The sequence below is a fragment of the Antennarius striatus genome, chromosome 3 (assembly GCF_040054535.1).
Source record: "Antennarius striatus isolate MH-2024 chromosome 3, ASM4005453v1, whole genome shotgun sequence".
In the NCBI taxonomy this organism is placed as follows: domain Eukaryota; kingdom Metazoa; phylum Chordata; class Actinopteri; order Lophiiformes; family Antennariidae; genus Antennarius; species Antennarius striatus.
In genome coordinates, this window is record NC_090778.1 from 25,702,684 (window position 1) to 25,722,228 (window position 19,545).

Genomic DNA, 19,545 nt, shown 5'->3' on the forward strand with positions numbered 1-19,545 from the left:
GTAGTTGGTGTGAGAGAAGAGGATTCAAAGGACAGGGCTATATGAAAGAAATTGATTCGCTGTGGCTACCCCTGAAGGGAAAAGCTGAAAGGAAAAGATGTTATGTAATTTCATACCAAATCTCACCAGCCACACTTTGTGAATCAGTAATCAGTAATTAGTCTTTGCATGTGGATATATAGTCTTGCACTTTCTCTTTGTAAACTGAACAAGTTAATGTTTCCTGTTCAACACTCCTGTCCTGTGTCAAACATATGGCACACCAGCCTGCCAGGGAGTCCAGTCTAGCCCCAGACTTTTATAATTTAATTATTCTTTGTTGTAATACAAACAAAGAAAGTGGATTTATTGTTTATTGAGTTTATTAGTCTGACCCCACTGAGTTCAGATTAAGATTCATGTGGCCCCAAGATCAAATGAGTTTGACGCCCCTGCAAGGAGCATGCTTTTCCTGAATTCTATATTAGTTCATTATTTACCTTTTTACAACATTCACAAAATCTACCACTTGTAACACCATCCTTTGTGATCCTGATAATTCATCCAAGTTACAACTCTGTTCTTCCATCACATTTGTTTCAAGTGTCAGCTAAAAACACAGCCACCTAATCATGGATATCTTTGTGAGTGGAAGCTTGAGCAGTGCAGAGGAGCACGGACATGTAGAGACAATCAATGGGGATAGGGGAGCGGCAGAGACGAGGAGACAAGGCTAGCAGCACATGTCCACTTTGGGAACTATGGAAGAATTTGTGGAAGGAGACGAGGACGAGTGTGAGAAAAGGTTGGGACACCTTATTGCTGCTAATGAAATTGCCAAGGAGGCTCCTTTCCACCCAGCCTCCAATGGATTGGCAGAGAGAGCTGTCCAGATGGTGAACGAGAGTCTGAAAAGGATGAGAGGTGACTCGCTGAGCATTGGACTCACTTTTCCTCTTTAAAGGGGTCATATTTTTTTTAAAAACCCACATTTTTCTGGTGTCTACGTGAATATATTGGTCCTCTGTAACCCTACCAATTCTTAGAATATGGAGAAAAAAAAAACGGGTCCTGCATCGAATATTTCAGCATGTTGAAGTGTTGTTAAATGTTATTATACTGCCATGTTTGCAATGTGTTGATAAAGAAAGAAAGAAGACTGAATTTAATCAGCCAAAAGAATATTGCTGCCACTGAGCTAGTATGGGTATGGTAGGATAAATAAATATACAGCTAGCACAGGAAATCTTCACAGGTAGGATTTCGATGAACAAACTCAGGTTTGTCGTCCATAGTGTTTTCTAGGGACAGTAAAAGGGGCTACAGTATGATTTGTTTTTGGAGTGTTGTAATGTAATGTCCCGCCACCAGGTGGACTCTGTCAATTTGTAGACCTCCTCCTCTATGAATTCAAAAATAAAGTTTTAATAGATTACATTTACATTCAATTTTGTGTCATCGTATTGACACCAAATTCATAATTAAATGTGTCTAATTTCCAGATATGTGTTAGCTACATTCAACCACATCCCATTGAGATATGCTGATGACAGATCGAACAATTAAAAAATAAGTTCTCTAAACTCCGACAACATGATTTTAAAAGGCATTCCAATGATTGTATTGAAATGCCATCTATTCATCCCACATATTGACACCAACATGTCTCTCTAATATATATTTTAACAAATAATGTTAATATTTCTACCTTAATTCATTTTTTCACTTGTTATAGGCAGTGCGGTTTGTTTTGTTTCATTGCGAACCGTCTTCAGGAAGGTCATGAAGTTGGAGCCGGAGCCCAACCCTTTCGGTTTCAGGGATGTTTTGGAAATTAACTGCCCCTTGTTATGGGCAGGAGTTTGTTTAGCACGAGATGCAGGTATAATGACAAAACGACTGGCTATGTTAATATGCTGGTTGCGAAATGTCAACAGCTTTGTGACACACTGGGTAAAGGCCTGGTTTAGCTCCTCGTTGGCCTGCTGCTGGACAAATGTCTTCAGGGAGGGTTGCAGGGAGATGTCTTCAATAAGTTTCCTGTGTGGTGGTAGCATGTAGCTCCTCATTCTGGTCAGAAAAGCACCTAGGTAAGGACAATGTTATCACAGTGAGTTCTCTTTATTCACCTCTAGCACTGTTGGAAGCGATAAACTTTTGAGAAAAAAATAATTCTGTCATCTCACCACCATGTCCTTCATGTTTGACTCCCAGAAGTTCATCAAAGCAGTGCAGTAAACTGCTCTCTGCTGCATTCCCACCTGAATAGTACATTGGTTCTGTCTGGACACCTTCATAAATAAGACCGTTTGGCATACAGGGGTTGTCCCTCCACCTGTTTGTGGACACAAGCATAAACTATTCAAGATCAGGCTTCATTTTACAAAGAAATGAAGTCCAATAATATAAAAACAATCCTCTACCCAGACAGGACGACCCTCAAAGTTCCATAGAAGACTGAAGGTTCCACGTGTGCTGGAGAAAAAAAACACATTAAACAAACAACTTTCTGGTGAGGAAACATTTACACTAACAGGACATATCTGAGTGATTACCATGCATTAGATTGAGTCTATCTGTCATGTCCTGGATTGACTGGCTGATGACTTCCAGGCCTCTGATCACAGCCTCAGTGTCTCCAGACCTTACACCATTGATCACTGTGGGGATATTCTGCAACACAGATCCAGTGTAAGTGGGTTTCCTGTAATATCCTGCATTTTTTTGTTGTTGTGATTTTCACAAATTCATCCATCAAGTGAACTATAATCACAATCAGGGTGAAAATACAGTATAGCTTCACCTGCAGTGCAGGGGCTGCAACCAGCTCTACCAGCAGGGAAACAGTGAAGAAACCTCTGGCACTGTCTCCACCTGGGAACTTAAACAACTGCTCCAAGTTCCTGCATGATGCAAAAAAACCCACATAGCTGTCTCATATCATATCATTATTATTGTTATATTTCATTTTAGACAGTCCATTGATCGTAATTCAGTCGAAGTGTCCTTACTCTATGGTCAGAGGCCTGGAGCAGGATATGAAAATTTAAATGTGGGGAAAAAGAGAACACTGAATTACACTTAAAACTTTTAGAGGGTCAAACAAACCACATTCTGAAGACAACTAGCCTCACCCCTCTGGATTCTTCTTTCTCCAGTTTGTTAGAATACCATCTGTATAAGTAATGATCGCTGGAAGTCCTAAGCACTGAGATACCTCCCAGAAGGGGATGGCCAGGTTACATGGCAGCATCTGAGGGCAAGATTACTTACGACATAAAGTCCATCCATCCAACCATTCATCCATCCATCCATCCATCCATTCATCCATTCATCCATCCATCATTTTCTTGTAGATGAGATGACTGTAATCCGGTTTTCCACTTGTTGCTGGAGCCGATCTCAGCTGACTATGGCTGAGAGGGTTCATTCTGGACATATTGCCAGCGCATAAAGTCATGTTTATAGCGGATACAAAGTCATGCATATACATTTACTGCGAAGTAACTACAGAATTGACAGACTTGGGATCATAATAAAAATAACTTTTTTTTCTTCTTACTTTCAAGTCCGACTTGTGAACTAAAGGTGGAAATTCTAACTTTATTTTCAAGTCTAATAAACTTTTTGTTCATGTGTTCCTCCCCCTCTTCCTTCAAGGAATTAAGCACGACAAACGTTTAAAGATAGAGAGACAAAGAAACCTCTACTGGATCATCCTCTCCCTCCTGCCAGACGTAGCCTGCAGTCATGACGCAGAGAGCCAGGTGAGCCAGCCGTAACTCATGGTGGTTCTTCAGAAACCTGCTGCTCAGCAGCGGCATCTGAACAAATGGAATATTAATATTAACCAAATGCTGCATCAACATGTTGAATTGTGTATTGACTTGACTCACCTTGTTTACATGTGAACGCAACTCATGAGAGTCAATAAGCTCTGGGAAGCGTAGGGCAATGTCCATCCATGGCTGGTAATAAGCTGGAAGCTTGTCCTTAGAAAGCCGAAGCAAAGCGTACATCATAGCATTGAAGCCCCAATCAGAAAATGTAGATGAACAGAGGTCTTGTTGCTACTTCAGGCACATGACACCACTTTTAGATTAAGCCAGAGCTAAACTGAAAAAGGAATTAGGTTGAGAAACACTTCAACAATTCCAACCCTGGTGGTATGGGGTAGCGCAGGCCAGGCTATCATGGATTATAATTCCTTCAGTAACTCCCCCCAGCCACTGAGCACTATGTTTTAGGCCAAGCAGGTCCAGGAACAGCTTCTTCATAGCAGCAGACAACTCACTGAACCCTGTCACCTCCCAATATTTTCATTACTGTAAATATATAGTTTACAATGCAATACAGTACAATGCATTGAGATAGTGAATATATTGGTAGACAGATGTTGAGTTTTGAACTGCCAGGCAGGAGGCCTAGAGGAAGACCAAAGAGGAGGTTTATGGATGTAGTGAAAGAGGACATGAAGGTAGTTGGTGTGAGTTTTTAACATTTCAATAACTTTTCAGAAACTTTCTATCCCTTGCAATAAGATTTATTTACAGCTGCTTGTGTGTAAGATAAAGTTGGAAAAATTTTAAATAGAGAAAAAAAATATTTTTTGGGATTCGACCCTGATTCAGAACACAGTCACATATAGTCACTGACATGAGATGATGTGGTTCTGAAAGAAACATAATGTGTGCTTTACCCCTAAAGAAGATGTCAAACTGCCCATTTCCCACCTACCAGAGGATCAGGGAGGATGAAGCCAAACTCCTCCGAGACATGGTAGGGGTCCAGAGAAAAAAAGCATCTGGAGTCTGATTCAAGAGCAGCCATGGAAATTACAGTACAAATCCACAGACGATAACAATCCTGAATGGTTGAAGAGATATTATTATCTCCGCGTGCCACACTGGTCAGTGGAAGGATATTATCAAGAGTGACAGCAGTTTATAATATCTGCTGTTGCACAATTCGATATCAGATGTCCCCAGCCACACTTTGTGAATCAGTAATCAGTACTTATCAGTTCAATACTTCCACCATCAAAAGCATTTTTGTTCATGTCCTGTTGATATATACTGCTGTCAGGTCAAAACATAAAAGCAATTTCTATTATTTCAAAAAATAAACTTTTAACAGAAATTCAAATGAATACATTTACAGTCCAAGTATTGACATCCAATTCATAATTAAATGTCTCTCTAACTTTTATCCACCATGAACATCATCACATCACAGCTACATTAGATGGATCAGCACTGGTCTCATTACAATCAGCCGACTTGCTGACAAGTGTGTGAAGGGGGGTCCTGTTGACATTCATACTGACGTTCAGTTTTTGGGATTGGGAGTGAAATTTAGACTGTCAGCCTCCCCTGGTGGAATAGACGAAACACTGCAGGAGAAAAGATATTACTGTAAGATATTACTGTACACTGGATACACTCAAGAAGATTACATCCAGACCTGTTTATGTTATGAATGTTTACATAATCAATCTATCTGACACCATTAATGTAACTATCTTGTGATTAATGCATTAATGTCTGTAATTGAATCCTGGTCAATTATAATATTGTAGTCGCTGCAAAACTGAGGACTCAGAATAGAGTCTGGGAACATTAAATGACTAAATTGTGAGACTTTTCTAAGCTCACCAACATTCCATAGATATTGAAAATTGACACAAGTGACGGTCCAATAATAGTCAGAAACAAAGATCTTCCCCCAAGAATAAAAATTTTATTAAAAGAGAATAAAATCAACAGCACAAACAGCAGACAGTTGCACTGTCACCGGCCCCGCAGCACTCAAGCAAATGAAAGAACAATTAAAAACATGTTAAAAGTTAACAGGACTGTTGCCACAGTCCAGTATAATGTCATGGGGGAAAAGTAAATACAAGCCTTGAATAAATACAAGGATTAAAAAAGGGCACAATGACCTAACAAATAAAATGGAATAAAATAAAACAATGAAAGCAAAACAATGAACCAAAACTATGTAAAACAAAACAGCAGAGGCAGTCTGTCTATAATGAAAGAAGACAGGTTAAATAAATACTTCTGCTAGATAGACTAATTTGTACTCATAAGGAAATTGGTCTTTTACCTCCGCCGGAATAACTCTTAACCAATCCACCTGTGTGAGCAGAAGAGAAGCCACTGAACAAAACCTAACGTGTGACAAGTAAATATAAAAACAAACAAACATACAACGCACATTAACATTAAAAGAAGAAGAAGACAATTTACAGCAGCATGTGCAGCAATCAGCTCCTTGTGATGTCCGCTTAGTTTCGGCGCTCCGATATAAGCCCCGGACTCGGTGTTGGTCCACATGTGAAGCGCTGCTCCGGACATTGCTTCAAACATGGAAAAACCACGTGACTGATGACGTTTGGCACACACTAAGCACCCCATTCACCAGGTGAGACGCTGGTGCTCCATGCACCAGGTGAGACGCTGGTGCTCCATGCACCAGGTGAACCAGTTTAGTTGTCCGGATCAATGGGTGATCAGAAACTCCGGCGAGTCCCAGATGTGTTAGAATGGATGAAACAGAGCGGTGCGCTGCCAATCGTGTCAATATCCCTTGGACTGATCACATTAGCCTTCCGATTGCTGACAGATAGTTTACGTCGTAATTTCTTTACAATGGATCCAACCAGAAAGAGATCCCAACTCTGGGAACATTTTTGAATTGGTGCCGCCGAACAAAAGATTTTAATTTCTAAGAAACTTTATTTTCAGGCTCTGTTGCTCACAGAGTAGGAAATAATAAAACACACACCCACACGTCATTTTAATCTGCAGGTGAAGTGCCTGCTTTGTTCCAGCACCTGACATACAGTAACAACACGTCATCAATGATAATAAACCAACGATCATAAAACAATTTCCTTTAATATATGGCTACAATATAGTAAGCAAGGATTAACACATTGAATTAGATTGTATTCGGTTTTATTCAGGAAAAAAATACAGGAAATACAGGAAACGTCAGAGCGCTGTTTTCTGGGGTTATCAATGGATAACCGTTGTGGTGGTTTCACCAGGGAGAATGAAGAGAAAGAGGTTTGTGTTACTTGGAAAATTATATAGAGAGGAGACTATTCATTTTATGTGCTCATGCTTCAGTTGAGGCGAGAAAACACTCTTTCACCTGGGACAGGCAGATCAACTTCTGTCAGTGGTGAAGTTGTTGGACGTACGTCATCAATGACGTCACTGGACTAATATTAGCCTTTAACAAAAACCTCCATGACTTCTAGGCCGAGCAATGAGCCTCATCACGAACCAGCAAATCTGACAGGAGAGGCTGAAACCGGGACGGGAGGCGCTCTTTACTCAGTGCTCTGGGTGCTGATTGGTCAGCTCCTCATCAGAAGCGCGCGTGTCTGCTTCGGGAGATCACACAGGTGGGTAGTTCACACCTGAGGGGGAGGGACAACAAAACATGCTGCCCCATCTGCCAGTGAACATAGAATAGAATAGAATAGAATAGAATAGAATAGAATAGAACACAACATTAGAATATATATATATGTATATATATATGCAATAAAACTATCTATTAGAATCATACACTATGTGACAACTATATGAACAGAATTGAATCAGCAGTTGAGTAATTACAGAGGCTTCAAAGAAAACTAATGACATTTTAAATGTTCCACAGGTTTAAAATGATTTGTTATGGTGACGTCGGTGTTAGACTGTTGCACAGGTCATCTTCTGATATCTGAGTTGAAGGCTCGTCATATATGATCACATGCATAGAATATATGCATATTTGTTGCCATGTGACTTCAATTGGAACAGTCATACTGGAATTCATGTTGTGCTGGCGCCCATTTTTAAGAACAAGGGAGACGTGCAGAGTTGTGGCAACTACAGAGGAATAAAGCTGACGAGCCATGGGAAAGAGTAGACTAAGGGCAGAAGTGAGCATTTGTGAGCAGCAGTATGGGCTCTTGCCAAAAAAGAGTACTAGAGATGAAGTATTTGCTTTGAGGATGTTGATAGAGAAGTACAGAGAAGGCCAGAGGGAGCTGCATTGTGTTTTTGTAGATCTGGAGAAAGCTTATGACAGGGTGCCCAGAGAGGAACTGTGGTATTGTATGAGGAAGTCTGGAGTGGCAGAGAAGTATGTTAGAACGGTGCAGGACATGTATGAAGACTGTAAGACAGTGGTGAGGTGTGTGTAGGTGTGACAGAGGAGTTCAAGGTGGAGGTGGGACTGCATCAGATCAGCTCTGAGCCCCTTCTTGTTGCTATGGTGATGGACAGGCTGACAGACGAGGTTAGACAGGAATCTCCATGGACTATGATGTTTGCAGATGACATTGTGATCTGCAGTGAGAGCAGGGAACAGGTGGAGGAGAAGCTAGAGAGGTGGAGGTTTGTCCTGGAAAGGAGAGGAATGAAGGTTAGCCGCAGTAAGACAGAGTACATGTGTGTGAATGAGAGGGACCCAAGTGGAAGAGTGAGGTTACAGGGAGAAGAGATCAAGAAGGTGGAGGATTTTAAGTACGTAGGGTCAACAGTCCAGAGCAATGGAGAGTGTGGAAAAGAGGTGAAGAAGCGTGTACAGGCAGGATGGAATGGGTGGAGGAAAGTGTCAGGTGTGATGTGTGATAGAAGAGTTTCAGCTAAAATGAAAGGAAAGGTGTACAAAACTGTGGTGAGACCAGCGATGTTGTTTGGTCTAGAGACAGTGTCACTGAAGAAAAGACAGGAGACAGAGCTGGAGGTAGCAGAGATGAAGATGCTGAGGTTCTCTCTGGGAGTGACCAGGAAGGATAGGATCAGGAATGAGTACATCAGAGGGACAACACATGTTAGAGGTTCTGGAGATAAAGTCAGAGAGGCCAGACTGAGATGGTTTGGACATGTCCAGAGGAGAGATAGTGAATATATTGGTAGAAGGATGCTGAGTTTTGAACTGCCAGGCAGGAGGCCTAGAGGAAGACCAAAGAGGAGGTTTATGGATGTAGTGAAAGAGGACATGAAGGTAGTTGGTGTGAGAGAAGAGGATGCAGAAGACAGGGTTAGATGGAGGCAACTGATTCGCTGTGGTGACCCCTGAAGGGAAAAGCCGAAAGGAAAAGAAGAAGATACTGGAATTCATGTTCTTTTTCTATATTCACCAGTGACACGAATGAGAAAAAAAAAAAATACGCGCACCCGAATCCCTCCGGAGGACAGATTCGTTCACATTAGAGATGGATATAAATTCAATGATCAAATCTTAGAGAGAGAGAAAAATCTGGATTGTGTCATTTTCAGTTGCAAGTGTGAACGCAATCTAGCACACACACACACACACACACACACACACACACACACACACACACACACACACGCACGCACGCGTACCCACGCACGCACAAACGACTCCCTGCTGAGTCGCACCTACAGGTGACCATGTTTGCCCTCCACGGACAGACCGCTATCATTTACGCTTAAAGAAGCACGCTGACCCAGCCTGGATACACGCGTGGCGTGGAACTGTCTCCACCATGCGCACAACTTAAACACAGTATAAACCATGTGAAGCGCAATCCAGATTGGTTTAATGGGTTCATTCCTGTGCTGGAATTGACCTGTGCTGCTTAGGAGCTGCCGAATAAGAATTACGCGACTTTAAAGTGGATCAGCGCTCTGTAATGAACGGCTTTTTTGGTCGGTGCGCCTGCCTATTATTAGCTACGGAGGCCTGGCGGTGAGTGGAGGTGGTTCCATGACGGTCAGAGCTGCTGCTCTGCGACGCGCCGACGAGCTCCAGGTCAGCGTCGGTTATTTCTGGAAAGGCGATCGGACTTATCCAGTGGACCTTGCCCGAAACGTGTATTTCCGAGCCTCGTTCACCGCGCCTCGAAGATGAAGTTCAAGTCGAGCTGCCGTCAGGTGCCAGCCGCATCCGATGGAGCCCTGCTTCCCGTCGCGTTCATCGACCAGCCCCATGCAGCACTTCCTTATGTTGCGGTAAGAGGGACATATCCAGCGAGGAAATATAGGGCTGATTTTTATTGCCTAGTGTTTTTTTTGTTTTTTTTGTTATATCTTTGCAATGAGCCGGATAAACAAGCTCAAGAATCAGTGACGGGGTGTTACATAACGCGTAATGCAGCAGAGCCTGGTGGTTTGGTATTGGAGGGACAGTTCGGTCCTATGCCGGGAGGACGCGCACGATTTTATCATCTTTGTGGTGGATGGAGCTGCAGGCTTGTCTGTCGGTGATAAGGTCTCAAGTCGCGTTATAACGCATTATAATAAAGATGAATTAGTTGGAGAGTTGCGCAGTGCCGACTGGAAAATGGAAAGGCATATAAATGAGCAATAATAGAGGCGGCGGGTCTTTATATCGTCAGGCCTCATCTAAGGTCACGCTGTTCATCATAAATATAGGAGCACCTATGGGGATGTAGATTGAGCGCTCAATGAAAGGCTGTTTTTATGAATGACTGGAAGAAAAACAATCATAGTAACCCTCAGTAGTAATCCCTGCGTGTGTGTGGATAATTAAAAAAGAAAAGAAAAGAAAAAAGGAGCTACTTGGAGGGGTCGGTTATTTTTCTTCCAGCAAGTACCTGGAGTCCTGGCGGGAAGCACCAGAAGCATCTGACCTCATTCATGAGAAGATAGCTTCAATCTGAGAATTCAGATTAAAATGAGTCTTCTGTGATTTCCAGAGCAGCAACAATGACTGTTTATGGACCAAAATCCTGATGAGGGTCTGTTTTTTCAGCATGTAGAGGCTGTAGATTGATTAATGGCACTGATAACTGCTGCTGTTATATACATATACATACAGTATATATATTTTTTATTGTTTAAAAGCACCAATGTATTAGAAGCTGGTTGTTTGGCCCCGTCAGTGACAAGCAGAGACATGGGATACAGTTCCCTTGGAAACCAGTCCAGCTCCTTTCTTCAGCAGCCACCATTTTAAAAGACAGAAATAGTCTATTTACCTGCTCGCTCGCTCACTCTCTCTCTCTCTCTCTCTCTCTCTCTCTCTCTCTCTCTCTCACGACCATAGAAATAACTTATTGCAAATAAATCCATGCATATCTAGTTCTATACATAAAGAAAATCGCTTATGAATTAGGGATGTGAGGATTAAAGATCAGCTAATGGTTGTTAGGATTCTAATGCAACAACCATGAAAATGATGACTTAAGAAATACAGAAGAGTCACTAAATCATCCTATATTGACCCTTTCTTTACCTTAAAATCCACAACTGTTTGAAATGTCAAACTGAATGTTTTCCAGTTCTGAAATTGTGCCCGAACAAGAAGCCTCTTTTTAATTCACTTGTCTATTCAAATTTCCTTTTGCTATTTTAGGGACAAGAATGGACTTGTGAATGGGCACAGGGAAGTCATGGGACCATTCATTGATAGCTCTGCAGGGAGAACAGGCAGTCCAGAAACAGAGTCGTCACAGTGTCTAATAACCCTATTGATTTATGTTCCTGTACTGTTCGGGGCAGCAGTTTAGGATTTCAAGCCCTGATGCAGCGTTCTTTGGTTCTTTATCCTTCGATAGGTCCCACTTGACAGATTCTGATATGGACTATGAGAGGCCAAACGTTGAAACTATCAAGTGTGTGGTGGTGGGAGACAATGCTGTCGGAAAGACCCGCCTCATATGTGCCCGGGCCTGCAACGCCACACTGACTCAGTACCAGTTACTTGCTACACATGTGCCCACAGTCTGGGCAATTGACCAATACAGAGTATGCCAGGAGGTGAGTATACACACTTGTCATGTTTTAAGATTGTCTACACCTTTCTGAAATGTGATGATGTCACTCGATTACGTCTTTAGGTCCATATAGCTGTAAATATTGATTAATTTGATGAATTTGCCATCTGTTATTAGGTTTTAGAGCGCTCCAGAGATGTTGTGGATGACGTCAGTGTGTCCCTTCGCCTCTGGGATACTTTTGGAGACCATCACAAAGACCGCCGCTTTGCATATGGCAGGTTAGATATTGTAAAATGTCTTTCTTTCCTGATCCACCAGCATTTTGCTCACGAGGTTCTAGTGTTAAGAGAATTTATCTTGTGTCTTCAGGTCTGACGTGGTGGTGCTCTGCTTCTCCATCGCCAACCCCAACTCCCTATACCACGTGAAGACCATGTGGTACCCTGAGATCAAGCACTTCTGTCCACGTGCTCCTGTCATCTTGGTGGGCTGTCAGCTGGACCTGCGTTACGCAGACCTGGAGGCAGTGAACAGGGCGCGCAGGCCTTTAGCTAGGTTATAAGACTTTTTTTTTAGCAATAAATCGATATTTTGATTTATTGCTTTTTAATGTGTTCTGTTTTCCTTTTTTTCAGACCCATTAAATCCAATGAGATCCTGCCTCCAGAGAGAGGCCGGGAGGTGGCCAAAGAGTTGGGAGTGCCGTATTACGAAACCAGTGTTGTTGCTCAGTTTGGAGTCAAGGATGTCTTTGACAACGCAATCCGAGCTGCGCTCATCTCACGCCGCCACTTGCAGTTTTGGAAATCTCACCTCAGAAATGTGCAGCGGCCTCTCCTTCAGGCGCCCTTCCTCCCACCGAAACCTCCCCCACCCATAATCACTGTGCCTCCTCCCCCAACCACCACAGAAGAGCATCCAATCGGCCTCCTGGAGGACCCGCACTGTGCTGACGTCATCCTGGTTCTGCAAGAGAGACAGAAAATCTTTGCACACAAGATATACTTGGCGACATCTTCTTCAAAGTTCTATGACCTCTTTATCATGGACACACATAATGAGGAGACGGAAAGGCCAGCTCGCGGACCTCTGTCTGGCCGAGAGCTGCTGATGCGTGCCGCCAGCTTTGACGTTTGCGAGAACAGCGACGATGGAGACAGAGCCAACCTGAGGGCCTGCACCAGTGACGGCACCTTGAAAGACTCTGACGGGTGCAGACGGGGAAGAATGCTCTCCTCCTGGAGTCGAGCTTTCGTCAGCATTCAGGAGGAGCTGGTAGACGACCCCGTAACATACAGTCCCAGGCTCATGACTGTTGTGCACATGGACCAGTCCATGCAGCTCGGTCCTTTCCGCGCTGTACTCCGCTACCTGTACACGGGTCAGCTGGATGAGAACGAGAAAGAGCTGATGCACATTGCACACATTGCTGAGCTGCTGGAGGTCTTTGATCTGCGGATGATGGTGGCAAACATACTTAACAATGAAGCCTTCATGAACCAAGAAATCACCAAAGCCTTCCATGTACGGCGCACAAACAGAGTCAAAGAGTGCTTGGCTAAAGGCACCTTTTCTGGTGAGCGTACATGCATGTTTGTTCTTGAGTTCTGTCTTCCCAGACTGCAGATGTCATTGTCAGTGTCCCTCCTCCATCTGCAGACGTGGTTTTCAAACTGGATGATGGGACGATCATGGCCCACAAGCCTTTACTGATCTCTAGCTGTGACTGGATGGCAGCTATGTTTGGAGGGCCTTTCGTGGAGAGCTGCACCAAAGAGGTAACTCACCTATATCTCTTGTTTATTATTGGCTCTGCAATAAGACTTCAAGCAGTTCATTATTTCTGAATGGCACTCCTATTTTCAGTGAATTAATAAAGCAGCAGCATTAAGACTCGATTTCTTTATACAAGTAATTATATTGAGCTTGCTGGTGCCCCAATGATCAGTTCATGTACCGACTAAAGAAACACACCAACGGACTTTGCAATCTGTTTGCTATGTGTAATTTAATTATGGGATGGGGAGTCTGTTATAATCCAGTTACTCTGGCTACTGTGATCCAAACACACTGGAGTCTTGATGTACTCTGTCATGTTGATGTTGTTCGATCTTATTTTTAGATGTAATGACCAATTATCAGCTTAAACACCGGTGATGCCTTATTTTTTCTTTTCTGCAATTGTTGATGCTGCAACCAAAGAAGACCATCAGTTTGAAAGCAATGATTTTCATTTCATTACAGCACAGGGAAATATACATCTTAAAATCCTTTATCCCCCCCCCCCCTTCCTTACTCATGACTGTCATGTGTTCCTGTTTCTAAGGTGCTGTTTCCCAACACAACCCGTAGCTGCATGAGGGCTGTACTGGAGTATCTGTACACCGGGCGTTTCTGTTCTCGGCCTGACCTTGATGCGATGGAGCTCATTGTTCTTGCCAATCGTCTTTGCCTCCCTCACCTGGTTGCACTTACAGGTATCACACTTCATATATTTACTATTCTCGACATTAGGATTGTATTACACGAAGCTATTATGTCTGTGTCTATAACGTTTATGTGTGTTTCAGAGCTCTACACAGTTACAGTATTGACGGAGGCAGCGATGATGGGGGCTGACATTGATGGGGATGTGCTTGTTTACTTGGATATGGCTCAGGTATTGAGACTCATTGTCCATTGCTAAGCAGGAATGGTACTTAAGGCTCTGACATAATGCTGTGCACTGTTAATACTGTATAATTGGTAAATTTGGCTTTTACCACTGAGGGTTCTTCTCAAGGGAAATTGTTCTTGAGGCAGAAATTATCTCTGCATTTCATCGATGGAGCCAAAGTAGCCCACGGCTTTCATTTTGCAAAATGAAGGGAAAAGGGTCTTTTGAGGGCAGTTGTTTAAGTATTGTCTCACCGTACAGGCTGAGCACTTTACAGATGAGCTCTTCATTCAGCTGTCTTTTCACCTTTTTCATCTATTTTACAAGACTGGATTAACAGATGGAAAAAAAACAACAACACAGGGTGCACGTGGGCATTTTCTTGAAAATTAATTGTTTTGGAAATTCTCACAATTGCAATGCAACAGTGAAATATACTGTAGATTTCAGAGAAAGGCATTCTAAGGTTTATCACATTTTTAAAAAACTTATATGAACTGTTACTCTTACATTTGCATTATGTTTGGAGCAACCAGAAGAAACATAGCCTGAGTCATATGTAGCTTTTTTTGTCAAGCTCAAGTGTACTCTGTCACAATCAGCTGTGTTTTCTTAGTAAAAGAACACACACCAGTATGCTAATATTAGATTAACAACAACTTTAAACATGACAATTCAAACCCAGTGTCACTTAAAATGTCCATTATGGTCCTTTGAAATCAGTATTAAATGACATTTTTTGAAAGAAAGCATTAGTGGCCACCTGTTTAAGTTTAAACAACAAGGTGGCAGCCTTGGAACACATATCAATATGCAAAAGACAAACATGACAAATAAGGATTTTGTATGTTGACAGTTCCACGGTGCCCAGCAGCTTACTGGATGGTGTCTTCACCACATCTGCACCAACTATAACAGTGTCTGCCGCAAGTTTCCACGAGACATGAAGGCCAAGTCCACAGGTAACACAATTCAAATAAAAACAAGTTCAACAGGTTTCCAGGAGAGTTAGCTGATTAAAATGTATCTCAAAAAACAGATCCAGCTCAGGGTGTCTTTTCCCAAAGATAGTTTTAGCACATCAAAAGCAAAATAACTACTTTATATAATTAAACGATTCCAAAAACGGAATAGTTTTTACGGACGCTCTATTAATTTGATCATTAATTAAAAATGTAGTGCATAATATGCATTTGGCTTTTTTTATGTAGTATTGTATTGCTAGCATATGGCAGCATAGTAGCGCATTGGGTAGCGATGTCGCCTAGCAACAAGAATGTTTTAAGTTTGCGTCCTTTCTGTGCGGAGATTGCATTTTCTCCCCGTGTCTGTGTGGGTTCTCTCCAGAAACATGCACCTTAGGTAAATTGACCAGTTCCAAATTGTCTGACCATGTTGACACGCAGAAGCATTGTGGGAAGGAAATTAGCATCGACATAACAGTTCCATAGGTTCTTAAAACTGTGTATTTCATTGTAGAGAACCAAGAGTACTTTGAGAAACACCGCTGGCCGCCTGTGTGGTACCTGAAAGAGGATGACCACTACCAAAGAGCACGCAAAGAACGCGACAAGGAGGACTACCTGTACCAGAGACGCCAATGTAAACGCAAATGGCTCTTCTGGAACCTTCCTTCCTCCCCCAACTCACACTCTCCCTCCTCTGGGTCATCTGCCGTCATCTAACCGAGTAGTAAGGCCAGATCCACTCTGAGGTGGAGAGAAACACTGCTGGCTAAATACGCTCCAATTATTCAGGCACGCCTTTTCTTCTCACAGTTGTTTGTCTTTGCAGACAAATGGCGTCCCTTCAGGTGTGCAAGGTCAGCTCAATTTGGCAGTTGAAATAAGTTCCTTAGATTTTTAGCTTTGTGTACTCAACCCTCAGTGATGTGCACCTCACTGACAAATGGCACAAATAGCTGGTACAAATAGCAACTCATACTGATTGTTATACGTCCCACCACTTGAGTTTTGCATTTTTAAAAATAGGACTCTGCTGGCACAGAACATTCCACCTTATAATTCATTCTATCATCAGTTAACCTGAACCGATAACTAAGTGCTGCTTATCAGCTGCAACAACCAGCAATTCTACACAGAACTCAGTCTCAGAGATATAACACTTTGCCCTTAAGTGTTTGTACAATCTACCAAACTATGTACAGTATGATCTCATCAACAGGACTTAACCAGTATATAGAAAACCAGGCATCACTTACAGAAGTCATTCACTCCAACCATGCTGTTTATGATTATGATTGCATAAATGAAAATAGCGGGTAGTTCTGCTTCTTTTTGTTTCGGTTCAATCTACATTTGAGTATTTGTGTGTATGCCACCAAATGATACGAGTCTGGACATACTAAGCATTTAGTAATGTTTTTGTGGGATTTGTGGGCTATTGTCAAAAAAGGGCTTTAGTTTACATGATTGCATACAGTGACCTGAGACACAATAGATCTCAAATCAAGAAAAATATCTGTGCTTTCTGCAAAATGCCAGCAAAAACAAACCTGATTGTTATTATTTTACATGCGTAGCTTAATGCCACATGTTTTTCATCAGTATTAAAATAAATGGTTCCATCGTCTACCACTATCATCCTGGAAAGCGACACACAATGCATCTGAGAGCCAGTGGATAAATTGACCTCCAGCCCTCTTTGACGGTACGTCTGACGCTTCTCTTGTTGGTGGCAATTTGGCCTTCAGTGGTTTGTGTTTGTCTACATAGGATGTCCTCTGACTGTTTGCACTTGGCTGTGTAAGACTTGTATTGGCAAGAGGCTTCCTCATGTCTGGGTGAAGTCATCTTGAAGCTTCTACACACCTGGACTGCTTTTTGGACTCTTCACCACAGAGACGCACACAAGAACTTCCCGTAGCAGCATCTTTGTGATTGGCACTAAAGACAGTGTGGTGTCATGACGAGCTATAAAGAAAGGAACTGGGAAGGACACAGAATATGTGGTTTTTATGTTATTTGTTATTAATATGCTTCTGCGCACCTCATATTACATGTATTTGATCATGTGTAAGATTATCATCTACTGTTGTATTTGATTGTAGGATGGACTTGTCAGCATGGTGCTCAGTGATGGTGGTTAGTGTTGTAAATTGTATAGACTACCAGATGAACTGCAAGTAAGTTGCATTACTCCAATGTTCAGTTACCTAATATTGTGCACTGCAGGCAGTATGCAGAATGATGTAGTATTACTGAGTAATACATGTACTGAATATAGACTTGATTTACATGCATTTAATTACTGTGCAGCTACATGTAGAAAATAACTCAATACTCATTGTGCTGACCTCTAGTTACATCTGTCATATACTGTGGAATACAATTACAGGCAGTTCAAATGAAAAGTTGTCTAATAGTAACATAGGATTACCGTGCAAAGTAAAGTGGACACATGTTACATTATAAAGACATATGGTTCTTTATAAAATGCCATCGTTTCTGAAATTCTGATTGCAGCATTTGCTTTTGCAGCACAGGTTACAGAGGGCTTGTTCAGTCCTGCATATGACTGCTTATGCTTTTGCTTCCATCTTTGATGAGACAGACATTTAGAAAGCAACGTAGATGTTAGGAAGAATAAGTAATGTAGACATATTTAGTGACAAAAACAATTATTTGCTTGTTTATGCCAAAAAAACTACACTATATTAACAGGGCTCAAGCTAGATGATTATTCATTCCTTAAAGCGTACTATATACTATACTGTAGTAGTGGTGTTGGAGCTCCAAGCAATTATTCCTAATCATTTGAAATTTATGTATTGTTCAGGAAATATTAGAAATTTGTTTCTGATTGTCTTAAACTCCTGAAGTTTTGGGTCAGTGTGGACAGACATTTGGCAGAGAGATGAACCACCATTTTTCTAATCTGAATGTTTTAATTTATCAGTCATTTGACTAAGAAACAATCTTATATAGTTTATAGTCAGTGGTTGTAATTTGCCTTAGTAGTTTAAATGATCCATCCCATAGACCTGCTTTTCATTAGTGCATTTTATTCATCTATGAATATTCTGCTGTATTTTGCATCAACAACACCTCATGCCTTAATGTACAGTGTAGCGTATGGTATCGAATGTAATGTTGTGGTACTGTGGTTACGACTTTGTTTGCTATATGTTTAGTTGCCTTGGTGCTCTTTAGGTTGTGTGTATTTGTAAATGTACATACTTTGTCATTTGGATGTAACGCAATTGGTGTATGATTCGGGGAGTTCGATGTGTGTGTTTTTGTTCGAGTACTACGTGGGATTTATGTAAACATGAACCTAATTATAGACCATAGAGGCCACATGAGAGTAACATAATTACAAACCATCAATTTGTGACATTACCCATGAATTGAATGCAGGGATTTGTTTCATTATTTAAAAGTTGCTTTATGCTAATGAGTTTTGGGGTCTGTATAATTAAAAATGTTTAGACACAGCCATTGGAGGTTAGATTGTAACTCAAATATGTAAATAGTAATTGCAAAATGACTTGCAATTCAAACTTGGCATAACAATTGATACAAGCTGTTGCATAGTTTAACATAAATACTTTTTTGTACTATGCATACTGAAATTTCTGACTTTGAAACTACAAACTTGCACTGCTTTGTAGCACCAGGTTTTATTCAAATTGCATTAGAAGGTCTTGCAACATCGTTAGATAAAGACAACATCAGGTAATAAAAGAAAAATATTAGATCGTAAATTACAAATATGTTATGTGTCCATATGTTTGGGTGCTAATATCACCGCTGCAGAAAAGCACAAACCAAAGGGAGCTTTAGCAGCACCAGGAATATATTATATATGCTGCACAATCACTACTGCATAGTTTAAGAGGCCTTGTTCAGAAATGGTTGAAAATCAAATTTTAAATAAAATGTAAATTAAACAAAAAAAAACTTGAATGTTTTCTCAGTGTTCAAAGCCTAGATGACATTTTCCTTCGTCATCAGGTGTTTTTGTTCTCAAGAGCTGTTTCTATTGTTTGAGAGCTGTAAATCTTGAATTCTGTAGCATGTGTTCTTGAACATGTGTAAATAAAATATTTACTAAATAAAAAAAAGAGCAACATGTGCGAATTGTGTATCACACCTGTTTGTTTTTGTTGTGTTTTTTTAAAGAAATAAAATTTTGTAAGGGAAGTAAAGACATTACTCTGCACACTCAGCCC

The 19,545-nt window shown here is 41.4% G+C and overlaps 2 protein-coding genes across 2 annotated transcripts; one reads left to right on the top strand and one right to left on the bottom strand.

The window, feature by feature from the left end:
• Positions 1 to 1,384: 1,384 nt before the first annotated feature.
• On the bottom strand, positions 1,385 to 4,881 carry LOC137592729 (indoleamine 2,3-dioxygenase 2-like). Its single transcript, XM_068311090.1, has 10 exons — positions 4,717 to 4,881; positions 3,876 to 3,971; positions 3,684 to 3,803; positions 3,114 to 3,232; positions 2,991 to 3,005; positions 2,783 to 2,882; positions 2,535 to 2,652; positions 2,403 to 2,454; positions 2,166 to 2,314; positions 1,385 to 2,065 (listed from the first exon to the last, which is right to left on the bottom strand). Exons 1-10 carry the CDS (start codon positions 4,807 to 4,809, stop codon positions 1,689 to 1,691), a joined length of 1,239 nt encoding a protein of 412 aa, XP_068167191.1. The 5' UTR covers positions 4,810 to 4,881; the 3' UTR covers positions 1,385 to 1,688.
• Positions 4,882 to 9,851: 4,970 nt separating this feature from the next.
• LOC137592528 (rho-related BTB domain-containing protein 2-like) lies at positions 9,852 to 19,272 on the top strand. Its single transcript, XM_068310789.1, has 10 exons — positions 9,852 to 9,965; positions 11,534 to 11,735; positions 11,870 to 11,973; positions 12,065 to 12,250; positions 12,331 to 13,271; positions 13,355 to 13,473; positions 14,022 to 14,172; positions 14,266 to 14,354; positions 15,208 to 15,313; positions 15,831 to 19,272. Exons 1-10 carry the CDS (start codon positions 9,904 to 9,906, stop codon positions 16,034 to 16,036), a joined length of 2,166 nt encoding a protein of 721 aa, XP_068166890.1. The 5' UTR covers positions 9,852 to 9,903; the 3' UTR covers positions 16,037 to 19,272.
• Positions 19,273 to 19,545: the final 273 nt, after the last annotated feature.